Raw genomic sequence first — 22,418 nt, forward strand, 5'->3', positions numbered from 1 at the left:
TCTCTATGAGAGAAAAAGAAATCAAGTTGAGGATCCAAAACTTTTGTCTGAAAAAATTCTCACATTTAGCAGACCTGACCCATACATGCACCTGGGGCGAGACAAGAATTAGACTTGGGTTTGGAGTGTGTGTCACAGTGCACTAATCGGTTTCCAGCACCAAGGCCCAGACATGAGCCTGAGCTCAGGCCTCACCCGCCTGACATACATCATGCTCACATCACAGCCTTAACGCTCCATCAGCATTCCTTAACAGGTACGTGCCCCCACACTCCACCCCACCCATCTGTGTGTCAGATAAGACGGGTGTAACTAGGAACTGTGCAAGTGTCCATCTATGACAGTCGATACTCATTAATAATAAAGATGCTATACTTATAGATTAATTTAAATGAAAATGCTTTTAGATAGGTAAAGTGTTAATTTGATGTTATTTAAACTGACTGAGCTCTAACTGGGCCATTAAATATAACCAGCACAGCAGCAGTATCTTCAGCATGGGAGCGAGTGCGCCTTGCCTTGAGATCGTCGTGGTGATGGATAGACTAGACGAAAGAGAGGAGTCTAGCACCCACATTGCCAGCCCCCCACCCCGCCACTTGCTCAGCTGACAGGCCTAGTCAGTCGCATGGCTTCCTCTCTGCAGCCAGTCTATAAGCGGTCTCTGGCACCGTGCCACCGTGGCTTCATGAACAGGATACTCGATGTCACACTCCCTCCGGTCGTCGCGACACGGCCCGTGGAAGTAGTGGAAACAAGGCTAATAAACCACCCCCCTTGGGATCGCGTCAGTTTTGCCCGACTCAACTACGGGCGCACCTTCCGTTCTGACAGTTGCGTAATAGACCGGACCAATCGCTTTAACTCTATTACGCATGTGATTGGTGCTGTGTGGCAATATCTCTACGCGATCTAATCTACATTCAAATGGACAATAATCAGGCCGGATCTGCGGTGGAAGAAGGAGGCTTGGTTTTGACCTGGGCCTGTGCCAACACTACCTTCCTATGGCCCGGCCCGGCCCTTCCCGGCGCGGCCTGCTAACCCTGCTCCGGCTGACCGGCCCCGGGGCGGCGCGACAGAGCGCGTAACGCTGTGTGTCCACATCGGGGCGAGCAGCAGTGTGTGCCGCTCAGCACCATCCACTGTCTCGCTCAGTGACACACATATATGACAGAGATAAGCTTCCCGGAGCTAACTGTATGCTAACTTGACACATTTCCAGTCTAGTTAGTGAGAGGACACTTAAGCGAGCATATGCAGCCCACGGTGGGCCTGGTGCGTGCAGGAAAAGTCTGCCACTCTAGAATTAGACGGGTGTACTTACTGCTGACTTTCATGCTGCCGAAAGCTGAAGGCTGCGGCACTGGCTTGCAGCTCTCCGCGAAAGATGTGGTCCTGGGCCGACCCGACATGATCCGACGATCCCCTTGATTCTCTCGACTGTGACTTGCTTAAACGGCGGAGCTGATCGATTCGCCGAACCTTCTCATCAAAAATAAAAAATAATTAAAAAAAATCCAAAAAGGAGGGGGGATGACAGTAAATTAATATCACTGTAATTCACGGGGAGGTCAGCTAGAAAGAGATCCCCTTATCCCAGGAATCCTTCACACTACTTCGTATCGCCACTAAATTACCCTTTTCTTTTCCACCGACGGTCTATCAGAGCATCGTTTCCTCCTTGTGCTCCAGGATTTCTTTCAGCGGGCCTTTGAAGACACGTATCCGACTAAAATAGTCATGAATCTGGCCTCTCCCTGTGGCCCCACGGTTAAAAACCAGCGGTAATTTCTTTCGGGGTGCGGAATCGATTTCACGGAGATGAAGAAGGGTTAGTTAAGATGCTGATCCGGTGCGGATCGGTGACAAATGCAGCGTTTTCTTAACGATTCGGGACACATGCAGGTCCACTTCATATCCCGATGTGGAGGCTCAATGATCCGACTGCCATGGCGGCTCCCTCGCTACCCTAGCCTACAGACGGTCCAACGGAAAATCTGCCAGCTGCTACAATCTTCTTCAGCGAATTCACTAGCCGTACGCCGACTCTAAATCCAGCCTTGCCTCGGTTAAATTTCGGTGTCTTTACCAAGACCCCAGGCCGGCGAGCTCCTCAGAAAATACTGGTCTTTAAGCACAGAGTGCGACGATACGAAATTTCTTTTTTTATTCCTTCCCCATAGGTTTCAGGCTCGCAGTCTTTGTCGCTGCGCATGGTAGGTACGCCGTTTCCGCAAATTGTTCGAGGGATCGCTCCAGCGTCACGGAAAGACGTTCACGCTGCTGACGTAACTCGCGAGGGAGAATAGGAAAAGTGTGAACGCGCGCACGGCAAAACTGGGGTGGCCGATTGAGCCAATCAGAGAGGGTATCCTTCAAAAATGGGCGGCGACCATTTCCCCGCCGTCCAATGAAAACCCCGCTCTCGAGCACCACATGGCATAATTTGCTCGGCACCGCCCTCGCGACTTCAAAGGCTTTTTTCCTGTGCCGCGTCGGGGACAAGGGGCGGGCCCGTTCCCGGGATGGATAACTTCTTCCACCAATGGAGAGTCGAAGCCGGGCTGTCTGTTCAAATGGACCCAGCTGTCACGGACACGGAGCACCGGTGGTCATGCAGCACTGTTGCTATGTTAGTTACAAAAGCCTCTCCTTTATCGCTCCCCAACACTTTTTACCACACGCGGCTCTCGGGCACATCCTTTTAATTAGTGTCATCTTGCTTAGTAATGTAATAATGTGCGCGTGCACGCGTCTCATCCTTCTATTATAACCTTATCTTACATGTTTAGCATCGTACCTCCTGATTGCACATTTAAACTGTTGTCTCTTTGTGTGTTTGAAAGATGAAAGATAAACAAAGCTTTTGCTATTATTTATTTAATAAAGATGGCGTCGTACCTAATGGATCAGTTGGTTTTGAAGATTCCTTTGACTGATGGGTTGTTGTTTTTTTTCGATTAATTTTTGGTGATATTTTGATGTATATAGTTTCTAAAAGGAGAATAACAGGCAAAACCTTCAGCTAGCAATCTCCCCTGTGGAATCAGCTCCCAGTTTGAGGAGACAGATACCCTCTTTACTCTTGGCTTAAAACTCTCATTTTTTCTTTTAAGCTTATAGGTAGGGCTAGATCAGGTGACCCCGAACCATGTCTTGATTATGATGCAATATTGCTGGGGGACTTGCTAAGATGCAATGAGCATTTCTTCTCCTCTTATGGCTTTATGCTACAGCTGCATTTACATACCACTCCAGCATGGCATTAACTTTTTCTTCTCTCAGCCATTGTGTTTTGTCCTTGTCTCTCTATGATCTTCTTTGTTTGTTCTCTTTCCTCTTACCCTTGAGAGGGCTGTTGTTGTCAACTGACATAATATTTATGAACGATTTTAATTAATAATAGTGAAGCTGCAAGGAGCAGAGGTAGTGAAGGTGGATGAGTTTAACTACACTGAGTCAAAAATCCAAAGCAACGGACAGTGAAGAAGAGAGTGCAGGCAGGGTGGACTGGGTGGAAACGAGTGTCAGGGGTGATTTGTGACAAAAGCAGCATGAGTGAAATGGAAGGTTTACAAGATGATAGCTGATGGTAGGTTTGGAGACAAAGTCAGAGAGACAAGGATGAGAGGACTTGCAGAGGAGGGATAATAGATATATTTTAAAAATGGAGCTGCGAGGCTGGAGGAAAAAGAGGAAGATCACAGAGAAGGTTCATGGCTGTGGTGACAGAGGACATGCAGATGCAGAAGAAGAAGAAGAAGAAGAAACCATTAATATAAATTTTAAATGAGATGTTAATAATTGAATGTTGTATCACTGAGTCAAAAATATTCAAAATAATCTAGAACTGTAATTTATTACTGATCTATAAAGCAGTTATTGTTAACAAACCACCAAAAAGGTTGGAATTGGTGCAGTTTATGTTTGTCTGGTAATATAAAATCGCTGAAGGTGTATCTTGTTCTTTTCTGCAAATGCAGGTAGATGTCACTAACTGTACTGAACTCTAATTATATGTGAGCTGCATTTCATGAAATGGCAATAAAGTCTATCATATGCAGAATGCAGAAAGGGCAGGAAAGTCTTTCCTTGTTCACAGTGATACAGTTGCTAGTGTATCTTTTATGCAGGGGTGTGTGTATGCGTGTGTGCGTTTTATTCTCCGTATCAAAGGGAGTTTCTCCCAGGCTGGCCTTCAATGGTTCATATGCAGAACAGAGAGCAGCAGCATCTTAAAAGCAGGCAGCTGAGCAGAAGTAACGCAAGACACTGTTTTGCCTTCATAGCAACACCTCCCCCGGCAAACATATATTTTCCCATTAGTGGAGGGATAAAATACGAGAAAGACAGAGAGTAGATAGCAGAAGGGAGTGGAAGTGAAGGGCAAGCCATAAAAAAGACATGAAAGATACGAGGGAGAAAAGGCTTTTGTCTGTGTTTCAGAAAAACCCATGAAAATGTGGTGAAATCATGGTGGAGATTTAAGTGATGGGGAGCCTGGAAAATATTTTAACTCAGGGAAAATGTTGCATTTAACATGGAAATCATATAAAGGTGAGGTTTAGTATTTAACATCAAGTCAGCACTCACATTCACAGAATGCACATTGTAAATTCAAACTCAGATTCAGCAAAGGAACATAACAACATTTTAAGGAATGTTTATAATAAAAGAAACATAAAGTAATTCTGGACACCAAAACATCAATGAATAAATACAGAAATAAATACAGAATTGCACAATTGATAATAGAGCGCACATTTGTTCTGTGAAAACCTTTTATGTTGCATCTGTTTATGTCATTTTTCATTATTGTGTCTCTTCTGTCAGTATATTTTGAGATCTTACATGAGTTAACTAACAAAGCACCTGTCTACAGTGCTGTGCAAAAGTCCTGATTTCCTCAGTTCACAATATTTTGCTAGGAAAATATGAAATAGGTGCAAACATAAATAGAAATACAGTATATAAGGAAAGAAACATAGTTTGTACAAGTATGACCACCTTTATTCTTTAACACATGCTGAACTCTCTTAGGCAAGCTTTCTTGTAATTTCTTTAAGTAGTCTTCAGTAATAGTTCTCCAGGCTTCTTGAAGGACAAAAAAACTCTTCTTTGGATGTTTTTTGTTCATTTTCTGTTTACATGATCTCTCGTTGCTTCACTAATGTTGATGTCTGGGTTCTGGGGTTGCATTGTGTGCATTTCTATCCAGCTATGTTTGTACTGCTTTGGCAGTGTGTTTGGGATCATCGAAAAATGAAGTCCTTGCCAATCAAAAGCTTTCCAGATGGTATTATATAGCGGATCAAATGCCAATGGTACTTTTCTGCATTTATAATTCCATCAATTTTGACAAGATCTCCAAAACCACTACTTGAAAGGAAATCCCAAACCATGACAGAGCCTCCACGGTGTTTTACAGATGGCTGTAGGCACTCATTGTTGCACCTCTCTCCTGGTCAACTGAAACTATGAAACTATGATTCATAAGAAATATCTTGGGCTGATAGCACCTTGAGAATCAATTTGTGGTGCAAAAACTGTGTTTTATATCTGTGAAAATGTGTTATCTTCGGCATTTATTTTTATGGATTAAAGAAGTGGAAACAAATTATGCATTTTGGAACGCTGCTAGTAACAAAGTGCCTAAACATACAATTTAAAATATTTTTTTTTGATAAGTTGTCTGTTATCATTGTCATCAAACACTTTTTATGTTTGCATTATTCAAAGGTAAGTGTTAAAAAGATTAACAAAAAACAAACAGAAAAAAACATGCGTCTCATGTGAAAAAGAATGAAAAAGCAGCCAATGTCCAAAGACAAATGTCCTTCAGAACCACTTAAAGAATTAAAATAAACTAAATATAAATAAATGAGTAACTCAAGGCTTTTGCACAGTACTGTAAGTGTCAAAAGTTTTCATCAGACAGTAGAAATAGTAATACAAATAATACAAATAATGCCACAAGTAACTATAAAAAAGTAAACAGCATTATGTGTTTTTTAAGCTACAAAAGCTTTAGTCTCATAAATCAGTCACTGTGACCTATGGTGCAACACAGAAAAACACCAATCTCTGGGATGTAAAGTTCCTATACTGTAAGCTACTGTCAAATGTCCCCCATCACAGAAGTACATCCGTTTTAGCAACCTTTCTGAGAATATTCATTCAAGTTGTGGAACTGGATAAATGTGTAAAGTGCAGTAAACGTGTTCATACGAAGGTGGGTTTGAGGTCTTCTTTGAATACCACAGGGCGTGGTGAGCGGTAGAGGCTCAAGTAGTCATCATACTCGCTGTCAGAGGAGTCTGAGGAGCTGTCTGAGTACAGGAGGGAGCCTCGCTGCAGGCAGGAGTCACAGTAAGGACGGTGGTAGTAGCAGTAATCGGTTGAGCTGCTGGAATCTGAGTCCGAGTACCCACAGGAGTCTCGAATGTGTCTGCGGTGCTGCTCGTTATCACCGCCTGCTCCCACATCCTCTGGAGCTTTACGGTTTTGTTCTTCACAATGCAAGACCGAACATCTCGGGAGCCTTGAAACACACCTCTGACATGTTCTCACTACTTCATGCACTTTCGTGTCCTCCTCCTCCTTTCCCTCTTCAAGGTCACTGTTGTGATGTGGGATACAGTTATCATCCACAGTAATATCTTCTGGACTTGGGAGCGCACATGTGTCTCTTGCTCTTGCACAGCCAGGAACCTCAGAGCCTGTGTAGAAGCAGGGAGGAGCTAAACCTCCTCTGGAGGAGTGAAAGGGCCGCCGCCTTTTTCTCATGGTATAAGGCGAGATGCTAGGGTAGCGAAAGAGTGGAGGAGAGGGAAGGGAGCAGGGTGTCCGTGGGGAGAGAGGGGAGAGTGTAGAGTCTCTGGTCAGTTTTTGCTGAGAAGGTATCCTGGGCACCTGATCGGGAGATCGAAGCGTGGTTTCCGTGATTGCATCCACGCTGAGTTCCTGTAGGATCTCCTGCAACTGTTCGCTACTAACAAAACCAGCTGGTTTAGTATTTGGTCCCACCTGAAGATTTAGGCCACTATAACTACCAAAGTTTTCAGCCATAGAGGGGTTCAACCCTCGTCGGTACTGTAGAGAGGTCACAAACTGAACTGTCTCCTCTGGTGTCCTGAGTAAACCCATAAATGGGAGGGATGCGTCCCGTTTGAGAGCAGATGCATTGTTTTGAGTTTCACAAACAGGGATTTTGTTGGGGAGAGGGGAGGAAACAGAAATGGGAGCGGAGTAGTTTGAAATAGAGGAAGGTGCAGAGGACGGTGTAACAGCAGATAATGAACCATGAGCAGCAGTGAGGTGAGGGGAGAGAGCAGAGGGCGAGAGTGTTGATTTAGTGTCTTTCTGAGATTGAGAACAAGTAGAGGGGCCTTCCGACTGGAGCTCGGTCGTCTGAGTGGAGGACGAGTTGAGGTTAGTGGCAGAGGAGTCCATTTCTTGGTCCTCAGGGTGCTGGCTCGCTGACATGAGTCTCAGGAGTTTATCCTTGGCGTTGTTCACCTGCTCCTGGAGACTGTCGATCACGGCGTTCTTCTGAAAATTGTGGTGATACAGAGAAGTGAAAACATTTTGACACATACTGAGAAAATGTTGCTAGAAAAATCTGCCACTAAGAAAACTTGGCACGCATCAGTTTCCTGCCTTTTGAATCAATATAAACAGAACAGTCAAGCAGTGACAGAAAGTCGTAAACATATGGTTAAGCAGCTGGTGCCACTTTGATTCAGCACTGACTCAGCCCTGTTTCATCTACACCACTAATGAAGTAATATGAAGGTGTTAGTTTTATATATTGTACTGAATGTGTTTGTCACCTAATTTTGACATTAAATGAGTCTGTTAAGAGGACTACCTGCAGCTTCAGGATGTAAACTCTTGAAATTTGTTTTTGTGTTTAATATAGAGACCAGCACTTGGACAGTGCATCACACATATTATTATAGATGAGGAACAAAGATGTGTCCAATACAGAAGCTGGGGGGACATTATAAGTGCCTCGTACGCTATCAGAACTGTGCTCTGCTGCTCCATTTCCATGTAAGTTTATTAGGTATAAAATAGAAACTAAAATAAAATAAAAAAGACTCGACACACTTAGTTTGAAATAACACAATCCATGACCTACTTTATTTACCAAAACCTTTGTCTCAGATAACATGAGCCTTTATTAAAATCTGACTCTCTCTCCCACAGTTTGCCTTTTTCCCTGTCTTCCTGCGTTTGCTCATAGGGGATCATATGATTGTTAGGGTTTCTTTCTAATAGTCTTTACCTTACTGTATAAAGCACACTGAGTGGACTATTGATTCTGTATAAATAAAATTGACCGGAATTGAAATTTTTGTTATGTGTTAAACAGCCTGGAACCCTGATATGTTGTGTTTTTTCACAACCATACTCACACTATAGAGAGATGTGAAGCATATAGTTGAGGAAAATTTGAGTACAGCAAAGTGTCTGCATCAGTTTGCAACACTTTAAAAAAGGCCACTAAATTGCAATATGTGCTACCGCAATACTCAAAAAATGACAAATTGTTTAAAAAACTAATTAAGTTTAGCGACAATATATATTTGCAGCCACGCCCCGAAGCATACTCTACTTTGGTGTTGATTTTACTCTAAATGTTACAATTCTTTACTACATAAACCTTATGCTCTATTTAAAAAAACAAAAGTGATTGATGCCATAAACTAATCTAGGAAGTTTTTACTGAGATCATAAATAAGAGAAGTGGTGTCAGTTCCCCATATTCTTGCAACCAGAGGAGTCACCCCCTACTGGCCTTTATAAAGAAAGCACATTTCGTCTACAGGAGAGGAATGGAAAACCTAAATCATCTGCAAAAAAATAAAGATTACGTGTCTTATAATTAAATGAGAAAGTTCTACTGCAGCTTTATATGAATTCTAACATGAAACAAAGATGATTTCTTACTGAGTGGCTAATTCTGAGAAGAAAACATTAACGTTACCTCATTAAGGAGTTTCTTCATTGAGCTGTTTTCCCCCAGCAGGTAGAAGATTTCATCCTGACTGTACACAGATGGCTGACTCTTACTGGGGCTGCTGAAATACTTGGCCATCTGACTCGGGTTGTTCTGATCTTCTTCAAACTGTCGCCACTGGGTCAGCTGTATGGGGGCAAGTGAGATATTTTAGAGATATGAAAAAAATGTCGTTTTTTACAAAAGTTTTTTTTAACAAAAAAAGAAGATATATTATCAGGGTCATTTGATCGGGAATATTCACCAGGTGTATTTGCACAAACTGCTCACTGTTCAGCTATTTTCTTCCGTTCCAGAGGAGATGCATTCCTTTACCATAACAAAAGCCCTCTGCTAGACTCTTAGAGAGTCATAAACCTGTTTACGACAGCCTACGTAGTTTTGACTCATAAACACCTTGTGTGTGAGTCACCCTCCACTGACAGACATGGAAACCTGGCACACATAAAACTGCATGTGTGAGCACCGCAATCACTCACAGATTTACTACTTTATTCAAATGAAAAAGAAAAAGTCAAAACCAAAGCTATCATTCATGTGTCTATTTGTCATCTGTCTGTATTTAGTTTCTGTCTGTCTGATTGAGTCTGTTTATTTACTGCTGGTTTCTAAACGTAGTATTCTATTATTATATAATCAGTGTATCCTTCACTTTAAGTAAATACGTTTGCCATATTTGAAAAAAAAAAACCCCCCTCTGTACACTGAAGCATCATTGTGTTCGCAAAAATGAAATGGACAATCAGTAAACATAATAAAACTACTTGGAAAATTTTATTTTCCAAGTAGTTTTCTGTTACGGAGATGCTAAAAAATGGAAAATGACATCAGTGTCTGACCTGAGGCACAAACAGCATGCAGTTTGTAGCCAGCGTGCAGATGAAGATGGCTCCAGCCACAGTACTGTAGACCAGGTTGGGCCAAGTCTGCAGGAAGACGGACACGGGGGTGGCAACGGCGGAGGAGCAGGTGACCAAAGTGACGCATGTAATGATTGTAGGAGACTGGTTGACTGGGGGATGGCTGACATTACTTGTCAGTCCAGCTAGATAAGTGCCATAGAGGAGAAGACAACCCTAAAGAGAAACAAAGTAAAGACAAAGAACATTAAAAGAAAAAAAAAGATAACCATTATTATTGTTTAAAAATTATTCATATTATTCAAAAATGAATGACCAGGTTATTTAATACTTGACGTCTGAAACTATAATTTTGATTTGATTTCTCAAATTCAGCAGTTTTATTCACATATATTCACTTAAGTAAAGCTGTAAAACTGTACAGCATACAGAAAACACAGAAAACACCAGGTGAAAGATAAATTATGCCATCAAAATAATACAAAACTTTAAAATGTGCATTTAAACACTGATACAAATGTATAATAAAGTTTGAATAGAGACTAGTTACCTTTTGGACAACAACAATAATGATCCACAGATTTGAGTACAAAGAAGAACAAGAAACCAGCTGCGACAACGAGTAGGAAACATCTCTTTCCATCACCTACATCATCAAAGAAAACAATACACCATCAGAGAGTTGATTTATTTAGCTGTCATCATTATGTATGAGTTTGTCATTTTCCAGTCACAAATTCAATTTTTCCTGCAATCTCATTCTCATTTCACTTTCCATAATTTGACAGCAAAAAGCATTCAGGTGAACATAAAGTCCCATGCATTTCGGTTTTCATCATTCTTAATGAAACCAAGTCATTTTACAACTTTTTGCTCAGCTTCAGGAAATCACCAATAATCCTACCTTGACAACAGCTCCCACAGATCGTGAGCACCTGATGGGGTCGCTGAGGTTCCAAGCGGTGAGAATCAGCATGTCCACCAGGATCAACAGAGCCACCATACCCATCAACTGGATGTCCCTGATTATCTGACACATAGAGCATAGTCCCCAGTTATTATTTCACCAGTGGAGCATTTTCATTCATGTAGCGACACCTTGATTAAGTGGCACAGTTATCAGATACCAGATTGGATATGCACAGTAAAGAAATTTATATTAAGCAAAACAAGCTTTGTATCTTATCCATGGCCTAAACTGCTAGTTAATGCTTCAGAAACATCTCTGAATATCTCCTAAGCAATATAAATACCTGGGGCAGAACATGCTTGATGAATCTGGTAAATAGTAGAAGGAAGAAAGAAAAATACATAATACATACTGACTATATTTTTGTTTGTTTTTAATTTATTCCTAGTTGAGTTGGGAGTTATTGACAATCATGTTTTCAGTCTTGGTTTTATTAGTTTAGTTTACGACTATTAGTTTAAGCTGGAATCTGATTGCTCATTGTGTAGTTGTTCATGTTCTTCTTTCTCTCTTGTTTGTTTATGGTTGGTCTCCTATTCCTTGTTATATCTATTTGTTTTATTTTTTAAAATAACTATTTTTGCAATATTAAACATTTGTTGAGCTGCAGCAGTGTTGTGGCATCTCATATGTTAGGTTTCTTTGAGCCATGGATTTAGTGACCCTAACATGAGAGGCCCTGAGTCCAAATCCAAGACCAGCCCCTAAATTTTGTATCTTATCCCAGAATCAAACTGTTATCTGAACACAAACTACTATACCAACATATCACAGTGGTTATATTGTTATATGTTGGCCTTGGCTGTGTCTAATCTGGCCTGGCTCAATTGCCTCAGCACGTAAGAAACCAGATTGTGAGATGTCATAAAGATAGAGAGGGTCCAAGAGTGTAAGTAGGCTACTTGGCATAAGTTAAAACAATGAGCCAGGAGTGATTAAAAAGTAAAAAAGGTAAATGAAGATCCATGTTAACACAAACAGGCACAGTGGACGACCTTAAATACAGGACAAATACACAATTTGCTATTTTCTGCTACATATAATTTGACTGAAAAGCAGATGGCATGTTTGATAGTGGACAGAGTATCAGCAGAAACTAATGCATCAATAAAAAAAAAAAACCCTGAATGAATTAAGCCTCTGCAGAAAGAAAGAAAAGAAGGAAACAGCAGCTTAAAAACAGCACAGTGCTGCACGATTTGCCAAAGATCATGAAAAGAAGCATTGTGACCATTAGTGAAAGCACTTTTAGTTAGAATTACAACCAAATAAAAGCAAGAATAATACTTCAAGAAAGAGGAGGTCAACAGTGCTGGCTGTGAAACACGAGTGCAAACAATGTTGGGGAGATGGCAAGTTTGTGCCCAGAAACTGAAGGAAGGTTGCCCTGAGGTCTTAACAAAGTGGACACAGGAGGAAAGAGTGAAAACTATGTCCCCTAATTCAAAGAGACTACATCTGGAGTGTTTTAAAGTAGAAGGTCAAGCAACAAAATTCCTCCAGCAAGGAGCAGCTGAAAACAATCATATGTGAAAAGCACTTCCTCCAAGTCCAGGAGGATCAAATTTATCATCAAACCTACATATTTTTTATGGACTGTAGACTATGTAGTGTGTTTGTTTTTAATCTTTCACATCTCAAAGTATCTACTCATATTTGTGTACTGTAAGTCCAAATCTTTAGATGCTAACAACAAACCCTAGGAAACCACCAGGAAAACTGAAGAGCATGCCTACCACTCTCTTGTCCGGCACGCGTTGCGTGAACACCCTGTACAGTCTCCATGTCTTCCCCAAAATTGGGCCAAACACCAGGGTACTGCCAACACAAAGCATCCACATGCGAGTCTACGGGAGAGAGCATGGTATGATTACTTCAATCTAACAATGTCAATGCTAATACAGAGAGGTGAAGGGAAGTTGGACTCACTTGTAGAACAGCTATAGATGCTCCACTTTCCTCGACGGCAAACAGGAAACCGCTGCTATAGGTGAGGACACTTCCACAGAGAGTCAGGGCATTGAGGTTGGGGCTGGACATCTTTACTATCCTAATGACATGACACACATTATGTTAAATGACTTCTGTAAGCCTCTCTTTGTGTTTATATACTGCATATGCTTCACTGTACCTGTTGTTTTTGAAGCGCAGGGTGAAAAGGAGGAAGCAAAATGCCAACAGGATTCCACAGGAGAGGAGCGTCCACACCACAGCAATTAGCACCGATGAGAGAGAGCGCCTCGGGAGCTCTGCTGCCATCTGCAAACGCATACATGCAACATGCAAACATGGATCCAAATTATTTCAGATGCTGCTCTTGTGCATCTGAAACTCTCATTTTTTGAAATCACGGACACAAAACAATAATAATAAAAAAAGAAACACGATTCATTTGGACAAACACTATTTTATTAAGCAACAAGTATTACCCTACAGACTTGGAACTTTTTTTTGGCACAGTTGAAACGTTAAATTGAAAACTAAATGAAGCATTCAAGTAGAGATCGCACATTATGAAGTTTTAGTTAACAGGCACGATGATGAGAGGTGCTGAGTTAACCCCGCCGTGATTCCTCCGTGGGTTAAAGTAGGGGAGAAGTCTGCCACTGAAGGTGCACCCAGTAAAGGAGTAGATGTGAGAATGAGAGTCCACGTTGTAAAATGAAACCTGTCCCCAGCCCATATCCACATACACCCCAATTCTCTGGGGCTTCTCAATCAGCGGGACACACACAGGGCTGTTGCTGAGAGCCCAGTAGCTCTCATCCTTTCTCATCCCCAGCGCCCAGTAGCCCCTGTCGGGGTTTAGCATATTCCCTCCTTTTCTGGTCACCGTTTCAAGCGCAACTCCAATATCCCATTCTGTCTTTCCTTTCACCTCAACTTCATAGTAGAACCTTCCAGCAGAGAAGCCCTCCTTTCCCAAAACGCTCACACAAGGGTAAAATCGCTCTGGGTTGTCAGGAAGGCCGAGGGATACGTCACCGTGATAGACCTGCTTCTTGTTTTCAGACAGCACCAGCTTGGGATGAGCGGTATCGGGATCCAAATGCACATCCACAGCATATTGTTGAGCTTTCTGAAATTCGGATTCGCAGAGCCTCTTCACCTCAGCTTTTACCGTCTCCTCCAGCTGACACATTACTCTCCTCACCGCTCTCCTCACTATGCCCACATATTCAGTACTCTCTAAGCAGGTGTCGGACCAGTCTTTGGTGGCTGGCACTGTGGCGAAAGCTGGAAAGTATTGGAGAAGATAGAGATCATCGTCGGTGAACGAGAGCTGCTCCAGTTCATCTCTCCTGCAGCTCAGCTGATCAATCTCCTGCTCCAGCTCCAAGATAAGCCTGCTGGCCATGCTTTCTACTTGCTTCTGCTTTGCGCCAATCACCTCGGCCACTTCAGCCTGGCCTCTCTGGACAAGCTGGAACAGCTTGCTGAAGACGCGCAGACTCTCTTCAGTCTCCCTTTCTGTGTTTCTCCTGCTGATTTGAATGATCTTATTGATGTCACAGATTTTCTGCAGTCGGTGATGGATCATTTCTCCCACCTCTTTTTTTGTGCTCCCGATCTGAGCCCTTCTGTTCCGGCTCTCATCCTCTATTCGAACAGTCTGATGAGCCGTGTGGTCTTTCGTAATGCAGATCTGGCACACGTACACCTGGTCAGTGTTACAGAACAGGTCGAACAGCTTTTCGTGCTGCTTACACACCCTGTCTTGCATGTTTATCACAGGCTTAATCAAGCGGTGTTTCTTGAAGGTGCCTAGAACGTGATGGGGCTCCAGATGAGTCTCACAAAATGAGGCCAAACAGTCCAGACATGATTTAAAAGCCTTGACTGTTTTTCCAATGCATACATCACATGAAACATCTCCCTTGTGGCCCTCTGACTGATCCATAGCACTGCTCTCATTTTCATTTTTCTTTTCCACCAACTTCTTAAAATGAGAAGCCACCTCCGATATAAAGGTGTTAACTTTGAGGTCAGGCCGCATGTACAGCTTGTGCTTGCACATGGGACACTGAGGCATGTTAGAGGTCTGCCAATATCTTTGTAAACACTCCCTGCAGAAGTTGTGCCCACAAGGAGTGGACACTGGCTGGTTGAACAAATCCAGACAAATGGGGCAAAGGAGCTGCTCCTTGGACAGCACACTGCCAGCTGTGGCCATATCTAGAAGCACAGAGAGAGAAAAAACAGGTGGTGTTTTATGCAATAAGTTGGCTCAGCTCCTTGTATTTTTGTCTTTCCACTATAGCGTTAGGGATAGGAACACTTGGTGCCTGGTGGGCTGTTCACATCCACAAATAGCAACAAATGCATGGTGTTAGATTTCATCAAAGAGTATTTCACTTTAGCTGAGCAGTTTTTATGTCAGTTGAGGTCATTAGAAAATAATAAAGAGAGACCATAAAGACACTGAACTAAAGGATAATACTATGTTTGAATACTATTTTGTCATGGAAAAAATTACCATAACAAAGAAAACACAGCACAGCTCACTGTTCTTCCCTCCCTTGGGTGAGGATGCTATACACTCTGAGACCCACCCATGCATAAATTAACATCAGAAAGTGAAAGAAATCAAAGCGATAACTCACCTCAACTCGTTGTGGCACGGCACGAAGAGAAAAGCTTGTTTGTGTTCCTTTGACACAGCGTCTCGGCTACTTTAGCTTCTATTTTGAAAGTCTTATTAGACTTTCTTTGCCTGCCTCACGGTGCTGATCTCCGCTGACTCGTCTCTTAAGGGCACCAGTGACTGAGACGATACTAAACATAGCTTCGGTAGTCCACCCCTATTACCTTTCGGGATGTGTACCATTCAAATAGCTTCTCGAGTAGGATAGTATCACACTCCTAGTTTGCTTGGTGTGTTTATTTACACGGCTCACTTGTTCCATTGACCAACAGACCAACATTTAAAATCTGCTTTTAAAAGTAATTTTAAAAAACAGGTTTTTTTTAGGCTTTGAGTGAACGGCTCTCGATTAAAAGTAATTTGCTAATCGAATTAATCAGAAGTAGTTTCACCCTTTTTACCCTTTCACAAGGTCAACTGCACAAGACATGCCAGTGTGCCAGCACTTTGTGATGTAAAAAAAATCTGTTTACTGTGTAAATGCAGGAACATGTGCATGTGACATCTGGATAGTCTAGATACACAGATGTGTGACAAATTAAAGGAAAAACTAACTTGGCCAGCTGAGCTGACCATAAGAAAAGTCCTGCTGATTTATTGTGCTGTAAGAGTAATTTACTGGCATTGCAAGAGTGATTGTAAATCTGGACAAAGTTGTTCACCCTCACCTCATACTCTGGTGAAACATTGAGGGTTTGCTGAGTGGCTGCATGTATATTAAAACAACATGAATCATATTCTATGGCCTTCCTGTCAAGAGCTCTCAACCAGCTGAACACCTGTGGGAGATTTTGGACTCTCTCAATCATCTATCATCAAAACCAAGAATGAAGGGATATCTTTTGGAAGTATAGCGTTCTGAGTTTCTTTTCCTTTAATTTCTCACCCCTGATTATACAGTATGTGCTTGGCATTGTTATATTTTTCATTATAAGTATATTTATTAACATGAGAGAGTGACAGAGAGAGGTTACCGTGCTGAGACTGCATAGCCTCTGCAGAACGTCGAGGCTGTCCTGCCTGCTGACTCCAGATTGGATGAAGCAAAATGGGGACTCACACTGGGAGCTGCAGTTCAGCTCAGGCTCCATGATTGGCACCAGTCCGTCCACCATCACAAAAACATCCTGTTAAGCAATCAATAGATTTCACAGATGTGATGAAATGGAAAGAATAAACACACTGCTCTTTGTGAAAGAAAACCGAACACACTAAAATCACTTATTCCTGTTTTGTGATAACATTTTTACTGTATAATTATTTATCTTACTAATGGACCAATGTACTAAATTCCACAAGATACTAGAGACCAAGGAAACACGTTTTAGTGGCATTTTGCTTCTGTTTCCAGGTTTATTATTCACCTGACAGTTGTAGGACCTGAAGCCACCACAGTGTGGTGCTCTGACAGAAACCTCTGAGGCGAGGAGTGACAGGGGCAGAGACAGTGATTGTGCATTGCATAGATAGCAGCCCAAACAGAAACAGGCATTTTAAACAGACAAGAATATTAGAATTACTAGAATATAAATTAGAGAAATTATTAGGCATTAGTGGTATTTCCAACTTTAAAACAATAAACATGAACAACAGGAACTCTGTTTCTGCTTATCCTCAATTTTTACCATCACCTTGTGATCCCAGAGGTAAATTAGCAAACAGTGGACCACAGCCTCTGATAACACACATTTTCACATTGACCAGGCAAAAGAAAAAGGAACAGCAGAGCTAATTTAACATATCAAAGTTAACATTTCAGGGTTAAGATTTCCCCGACAGCCAAACAATCCACAATTATACCTTTAATTTAAAGCATCTGCAACTGAAGAGGTAAACTTTAATGCCAAACAACAGTTTGTCACTCTTGCCGCAGGAATTTTTATGAGGCTGCTCTGGGCTGCACTGACATGTTGCACGTTTAATTATGCGGCATGGTCTCACATGATACTGTGAGCTGTAACTAGGACAGACGAGAGTCTGATCGTTGTAATCGCTGCTGTGACTCAGCCACATGTTGCTAAGACGATGTAAGACTACTTGTATCGATACAAATTGGCAGACCGGTGGGTGTTTATGTGAGTAGAGTGCTATTAGGCATCACACGTCTCGTCTTTGTAGAATGACTAAGGTAACCTGAAAGGCTCTGGGGCAGTTCAGTTATGGGATCAATCAAAATGAAAGGGGAAATTGTGCAGAAATAGTGTGGTGTAGCAGTGTGGCATAAAAACATCCCATTTGCAAGCTCCCGAGTGAAAATGATTAAGCAGGGCTGACAGTAATGTAAAGTATAAGGCATTTCCAAATATTAAGGCTGTTTTCTGAACAAAGAAGCCATCTTTTCAATATATCTAGGAAATGTCTGGAGTTCCTGTTCATATCCTTTTGTCACTTTCCAAGTTTAGATCACAGTTCTTCTGCTTCCTGCAAGAAAAGCCGTCATAGAGAGGCATTTCCGCAAGTTTTTTCTCAGAATCCTGCCTCTGTAGCTTTCAGCTTAGGCCAAAACCCACCCCCCTGAAGAGGTCAACATCCAACTGTGAGGGGGGTCACAGTGTAAGCAGGGAGAGCAGTGCTAGACTCCAAGCTGAGCTTGGTTTTATGGACATGTTTTGACAGTTCAGAATAATCATGAGGAGTGTCTTTTGAAGTCCTGAAGGCTAAACCGCAAGTAATACCTGAGCTACCTGTAGCCTTGATTGTCTTACTTTAAACATGGGATGGGCCTAATGGGCTTAATGTGCCTGCAGCGCGGCTTTCACTTTTATACTTATAAGTTTGTCTTAAAAAAAAATAAAAAAATAAAAAATTGTATGCAGTGATTTGCAAATCATTTGAACCCTGCGTTTAACTCGCTTCATAGACAACGTATCAGATATTGAGAAACATTGCTTTGTGGAAAATAACAGCACATTTTGGGACATGACAGTTTGAAACGGATGCCAAAAACACATTTCAAAGACGTTGGAACAGGGATATGTTTCCCACTGTGTTGTGTCACCTCTTCTTTTCATAACATTCTCACCTTTGGGAACTACAGAGACAAATTGCTCTTGTGAATGGCATTTCCCCCCCAGGTGTGCTTGATATGCCAGCAGATTCAAATTTCAGAGCCAATTTCATGACAAAAATGTTTTCAGAGATTGACTGCACTGGACTCCAGGCAGGCCAGTTCAGCACCCAGATCCTTACAGGGTCTGTGGTTGTAAGGGTTTAGCTGGAAAATATTGCTCAGAACCTAAAAACTGTATATGCTGTTTAGTATTAATGGTTCCTTCATGGCAAGTTTCACAGACTGTGGCTTGTATCTGTGCAATGATAGTCTCTGCACCTGCCTGTTTTAGACGACTCAGACCCAGAGAGGCATATAGTGTTTATGGTATTGTCTTTGCATAATAAAACTTTCACTTGTATTTCTGAATGCAGCAAAAACTGTGCTCACTCTCAGTGGTTGTTATCAGTGTTTCTGAGCCGTGAAGTGATTTCCACCATATTTCTTTTTCTTGTTTAATGCAAATGTACAAGAGCCCAATCATCGCTTTTGGCTTTTTCCTTTATGTGAAAAGATTTCTCTCTATTCTCTGAATTGTTTCATAGTTTTATGCACCACAGAAAATGAAATTCAAACATTATTCCTCACTTTATGTTGAGGACTATTTCTAAGTCTTTTGTTGTTACAGGATAATCATTTTTAAATGTATTTTATGACATCTCCATTTAAAAAAAGCAACAAGTTTGAAAATTATATTTATTAAAATTATACTTATTCTTCTTGCATTTTAAACTAAATAGAAAACTACAGCCAGTAGTTTCCCATGTTCAGATTTCTTTTTACACAAGATTCCCTTCTTGATACAACCCCAAAGGGATTTATGTCTCCTTCCTGGATTGACTCGGGAATGCTTAATTTGTAAGCTTAATCTGTAAATGACACTATAGAGCCGTAGGTTAAATAATTTAAGAATCATCGCAGTCTCGCTGCCTTAAAACAAAAAATAAACAAATAAACTAAAGTGAGTGTCTTTAAATGTTGGTAACAGGGGTGTACCACTGTGCCTCCCTTTGGGATACATTTTCTTAAATTCAGGAATATTCTCATTACTTTTGGCAGGCCAACGGGCCCAGATAGATAGAATTAACAAGTCCTTTAAAACTTTTATTAAAAATTGGAGTAAAGCCCATTCATTGTTCTGTCAATCACTCTGTTCATCTTTTAAGATTAGAGTGTTGTAACCATCAGATGTAAAGCCTGGTTCAGGGGCCATTATTGAAACATTCCTTCATAGCCAGTAATCCGTTTATAAGTTTATTCCCTAAGCTGATTTAGAACGCAATTACTGGCACTAAAATCCCACCTCAGGCCATTTCTGGGCACATCATCCATTTTTTTGCAGGTTCTGGATTATATATTTTATAGCGACATCAATTCATCAAAATGTTATCAAAATTTATATTTTCTCTGAGAACGGAAGCAATTTCACTATACAAGCGGAAAATCTGATGAGTTCTCAGCATATCAGTTTAAAGTTTACCAAGGAAAAACTATAGAGAAACCTTGTGTTATTAGCCTAATTATTTAATCATTATCACGAGAGTAGATACTGTAGATATAACATACAAGGATTGCATGTGGATCCATGCAAGCATCATATTAAAATATTATGTCATTATTATGGGTCCAGATAAAATGCTTTCTTATAGAAAATCGCAACTTCTATTCTAAACACGATACACATTAGAGAAAAAAGTATATTCGCAGCCATTTTCTTTGGTGTCAAGTATTATTCAGTTACTTTAAGTAGTTTAAGTAAACGTGTCTTGTATTCTATTTATATGGGGACACAAATTACACGATCACATTTGTGCTTTTTTCATAAAATGCTTGAATATGCACATATTTTACGTTATGATGGAGAAAAACACTATTAATGGCATTTGATTTTAGCCATACCCCCCAGACTTTGGAAAGAGCATAAACTGAATGAAACGTGCGTGTCATCACTGCTTTGTAATGAAGCACCAATAAAAAGAGAAACAGATAATATTAAAATAAAGTGAAGAAGAAAGCAATGATTTATGAGCTATTAAAATTTGAATATTGGATAAAACACCTGTACGAGATCGCTTAAAAAAATAAGCCTTCCTCTGGGTTCTGTAGCATAATCAGCTGTGAAGTGCGATCCTATCCGGTAAAAGAGGCGACACTCATGGCTGTAATTAGTTGGCTGTACAGTAAAGCAGCCAATTTGTCAGCTAAACCCGCTGAGCAGAAGAAGAAGAAGAAGAAGAAGAAGAAGAAAATAATGACTCCAAAAGAACAAACCTTGGTCTTCAAACCGCACGCAGGATCCCATTGCTTCGTCCCGTCTCGGACTCCATGTCGCCAGACTCAGAAACCTTATGATAATAAAAACTGAAAATAAATGAAAATATAGTTCCTTATCTAACATTGCTACATGGCTTTCGTGGCCGCACACTTGAAACGATTCCCGCCCGTCACTCCGGAACGAGCCCGTCACTCTGGAGAAGTTCAGCAGAACTCTGGAGTCCTCCTTTGCGCACGGAGGAAGGGGAGGGCGCGAGTGTGAGCGAGTGTGTGTGGGAGATACTGACTCTCTCTCTCTCTCTCTCTCTCTCCTTCTCTCTCTGTTTCTCTCTCCAATAAAGCGAATTCAAAGCGTGATGCGGTGCACGATTGTGACAATGTGGGCCCAGTATGGTACAGGGGGCCCCTCGGGGACCTGCGTGTGGCAGATGGGACAGGGCGGCGCTCTAACTATCACCAGTACAAATAAATAGAGTGAAAACAGCGCTCGTTTTAATGGAAAGAGAAACACACATCATCTCTGTATATAATATTGTTATTTTTCTTCCAAAGCAGACGTTTATGACGGATGGACATGATATCGTCGTGCAGGCTGATGAGGACAGATTGAGTTTCTCAGATTGCTCAGCAAGCCTCTGCACAGGTATGTCAGCATTTATTCAGCCGGCTATATGAGACATAAAGGTGTTATTAAGACGTCACTGTAGGCTTACAGTGTGAGCCTACACGGCGGGTCATTCCTGATAAGGGAGTGCCACCACTGAGAGCTGTAAGTGGGGAAACAGAGACAAACACAGATTATCAGAAAAGAAGAATATGCGGATATCCACTCATGCGTCCATCTGCCCCCATTAGTCCCATTCACACGACATAAAATTTCCTCCCATGGCTGTATTAATCTATAGGTTCACTGCTTTTAAATTTTAAAGTCACTTAATCTATATTAAAACTCTGAACAGACACATAGCTCCCTGTTATTTCAAATAGGCCACAGTACGTGTTTACAGTGCACCATTGTTTCATGTTTGAAAAAGCTTTGTGCTCCTGTGGCCTTTCCCCGGAATTAAACATATAAATTATTCTGGCATCGAAATTATGACAAACCAGATTTTCCAAAACCGGAAAGCTTACAACAGGGGCCCTGCAGCAGTTATCCCAAAAGTTGGGTTTCATTTTTCAGACTTCTCAGGTGGGAACCAGGTGAAACGCAGACGCAAACATATTTACGTAAACAGGATGGAATGACTGCGTTGTGGTTAATGAACGCCCAAACAGCTTCCGGCACATTGAGTGTATTCTTCAGTAACAGCATTGTTTGTTACTTTCAACAAGTAAATATTTCAAAGCAGAATTAAATTCAGTGCAGACTTGTAGTCATGAGAAGAAGAAAAAGATACTAGTTGTTTTTATTTGTTATTTTTAAAATTGCACTTAAAAAATACAAGAAATTCTCAAATTTGTTGAGTAAAAAGACATAAAACACGATGTAGGCACTTGACATCCAGCTGAGTCAATGCAAAAGACCCATTGTTTATTTGTGTCTTTTTTGGACCTATATTACATTGCAATATGCATTATTTGGAAGATGGTTT

The 22,418-nt window shown here is 41.3% G+C and overlaps 3 protein-coding genes across 7 annotated transcripts in view; all 3 read right to left on the reverse strand.

Annotated features, from left to right (window-relative positions):
- The window catches only part of gsk3ba (glycogen synthase kinase 3 beta, genome duplicate a), a 34,937-nt gene extending 32,686 nt beyond the window's left edge, over positions 1–2,251 (reverse strand). For 4 of the 5 annotated variants that reach the window (XM_087830248.1, XM_006788344.3, XM_087830247.1 and 1 more), the window contains exon 1: positions 1,328–2,251. In XM_087830248.1, coding sequence (XP_087686374.1) covers positions 1,328–1,415 — 88 coding nt within the window. In that variant the 5' untranslated portion in view covers positions 1,416–2,251. The remainder of the gene's footprint in view (positions 1–1,327) is intronic. The other variant, XM_035906644.2, reaches the window with a different exon arrangement.
- Positions 2,252–4,701: 2,450 nt separating this feature from the next.
- Positions 4,702–21,002, reverse strand: gpr156 (G protein-coupled receptor 156). Its single transcript, XM_006788348.3, has 10 exons — positions 20,824–21,002; positions 16,478–16,630; positions 12,990–13,117; positions 12,788–12,908; positions 12,595–12,705; positions 10,793–10,918; positions 10,439–10,534; positions 9,868–10,104; positions 8,996–9,154; positions 4,702–7,554 (listed from the first exon to the last, which is right to left on the reverse strand). Exons 2-10 carry the CDS (start codon positions 16,616–16,618, stop codon positions 6,226–6,228), a joined length of 2,448 nt encoding a protein of 815 aa, XP_006788411.2. The 5' UTR covers positions 16,619–16,630; positions 20,824–21,002; the 3' UTR covers positions 4,702–6,225.
- LOC102789583 (zinc finger protein RFP-like) lies at positions 13,154–15,626 on the reverse strand. The gene is made up of 2 exons (XM_006788347.3): positions 15,463–15,626; positions 13,154–15,034 (listed from the first exon to the last, which is right to left on the reverse strand). The coding sequence occupies exon 2, from the start codon at positions 15,030–15,032 to the stop codon at positions 13,380–13,382; it is 1,653 nt and encodes a 550-aa protein (XP_006788410.1). The 5' UTR covers positions 15,033–15,034; positions 15,463–15,626; the 3' UTR covers positions 13,154–13,379.
- Positions 21,003–22,418: the final 1,416 nt, after the last annotated feature.

Source organism: Neolamprologus brichardi, chromosome 16, assembly GCF_056152115.1.
Source record: "Neolamprologus brichardi isolate AB-2024 chromosome 16, ASM5615211v1, whole genome shotgun sequence".
NCBI lineage: Eukaryota > Metazoa > Chordata > Actinopteri > Cichliformes > Cichlidae > Neolamprologus > Neolamprologus brichardi.

Bases quoted from the DNA above. Each gene is read 5' to 3' on its own strand.
- LOC102789583 (XM_006788347.3), bottom strand. From the start codon at position 15,032: ATGGCCACAGCTGGCAGTGTGCTGTCCAAGGAGCAGCTCCTTTGCCCC.
- gpr156 (XM_006788348.3), bottom strand. From the start codon at position 16,618: ATGGTGGACGGACTGGTGCCAATCATGGAGCCTGAGCTGAACTGCAGC. The intron at 13,118-16,477 runs GTAACCTCTCTC...ATGCGTTTGCAG, and splicing joins GGCTATGCAGTCTCAGCACG to ATGGCAGCAGAGCTCCCGAG. The intron at 9,155-9,867 runs GTCAGACACTGA...GCCCCCATACAG, and splicing joins GCATGCTGTTTGTGCCTCAG to CTGACCCAGTGGCGACAGTT.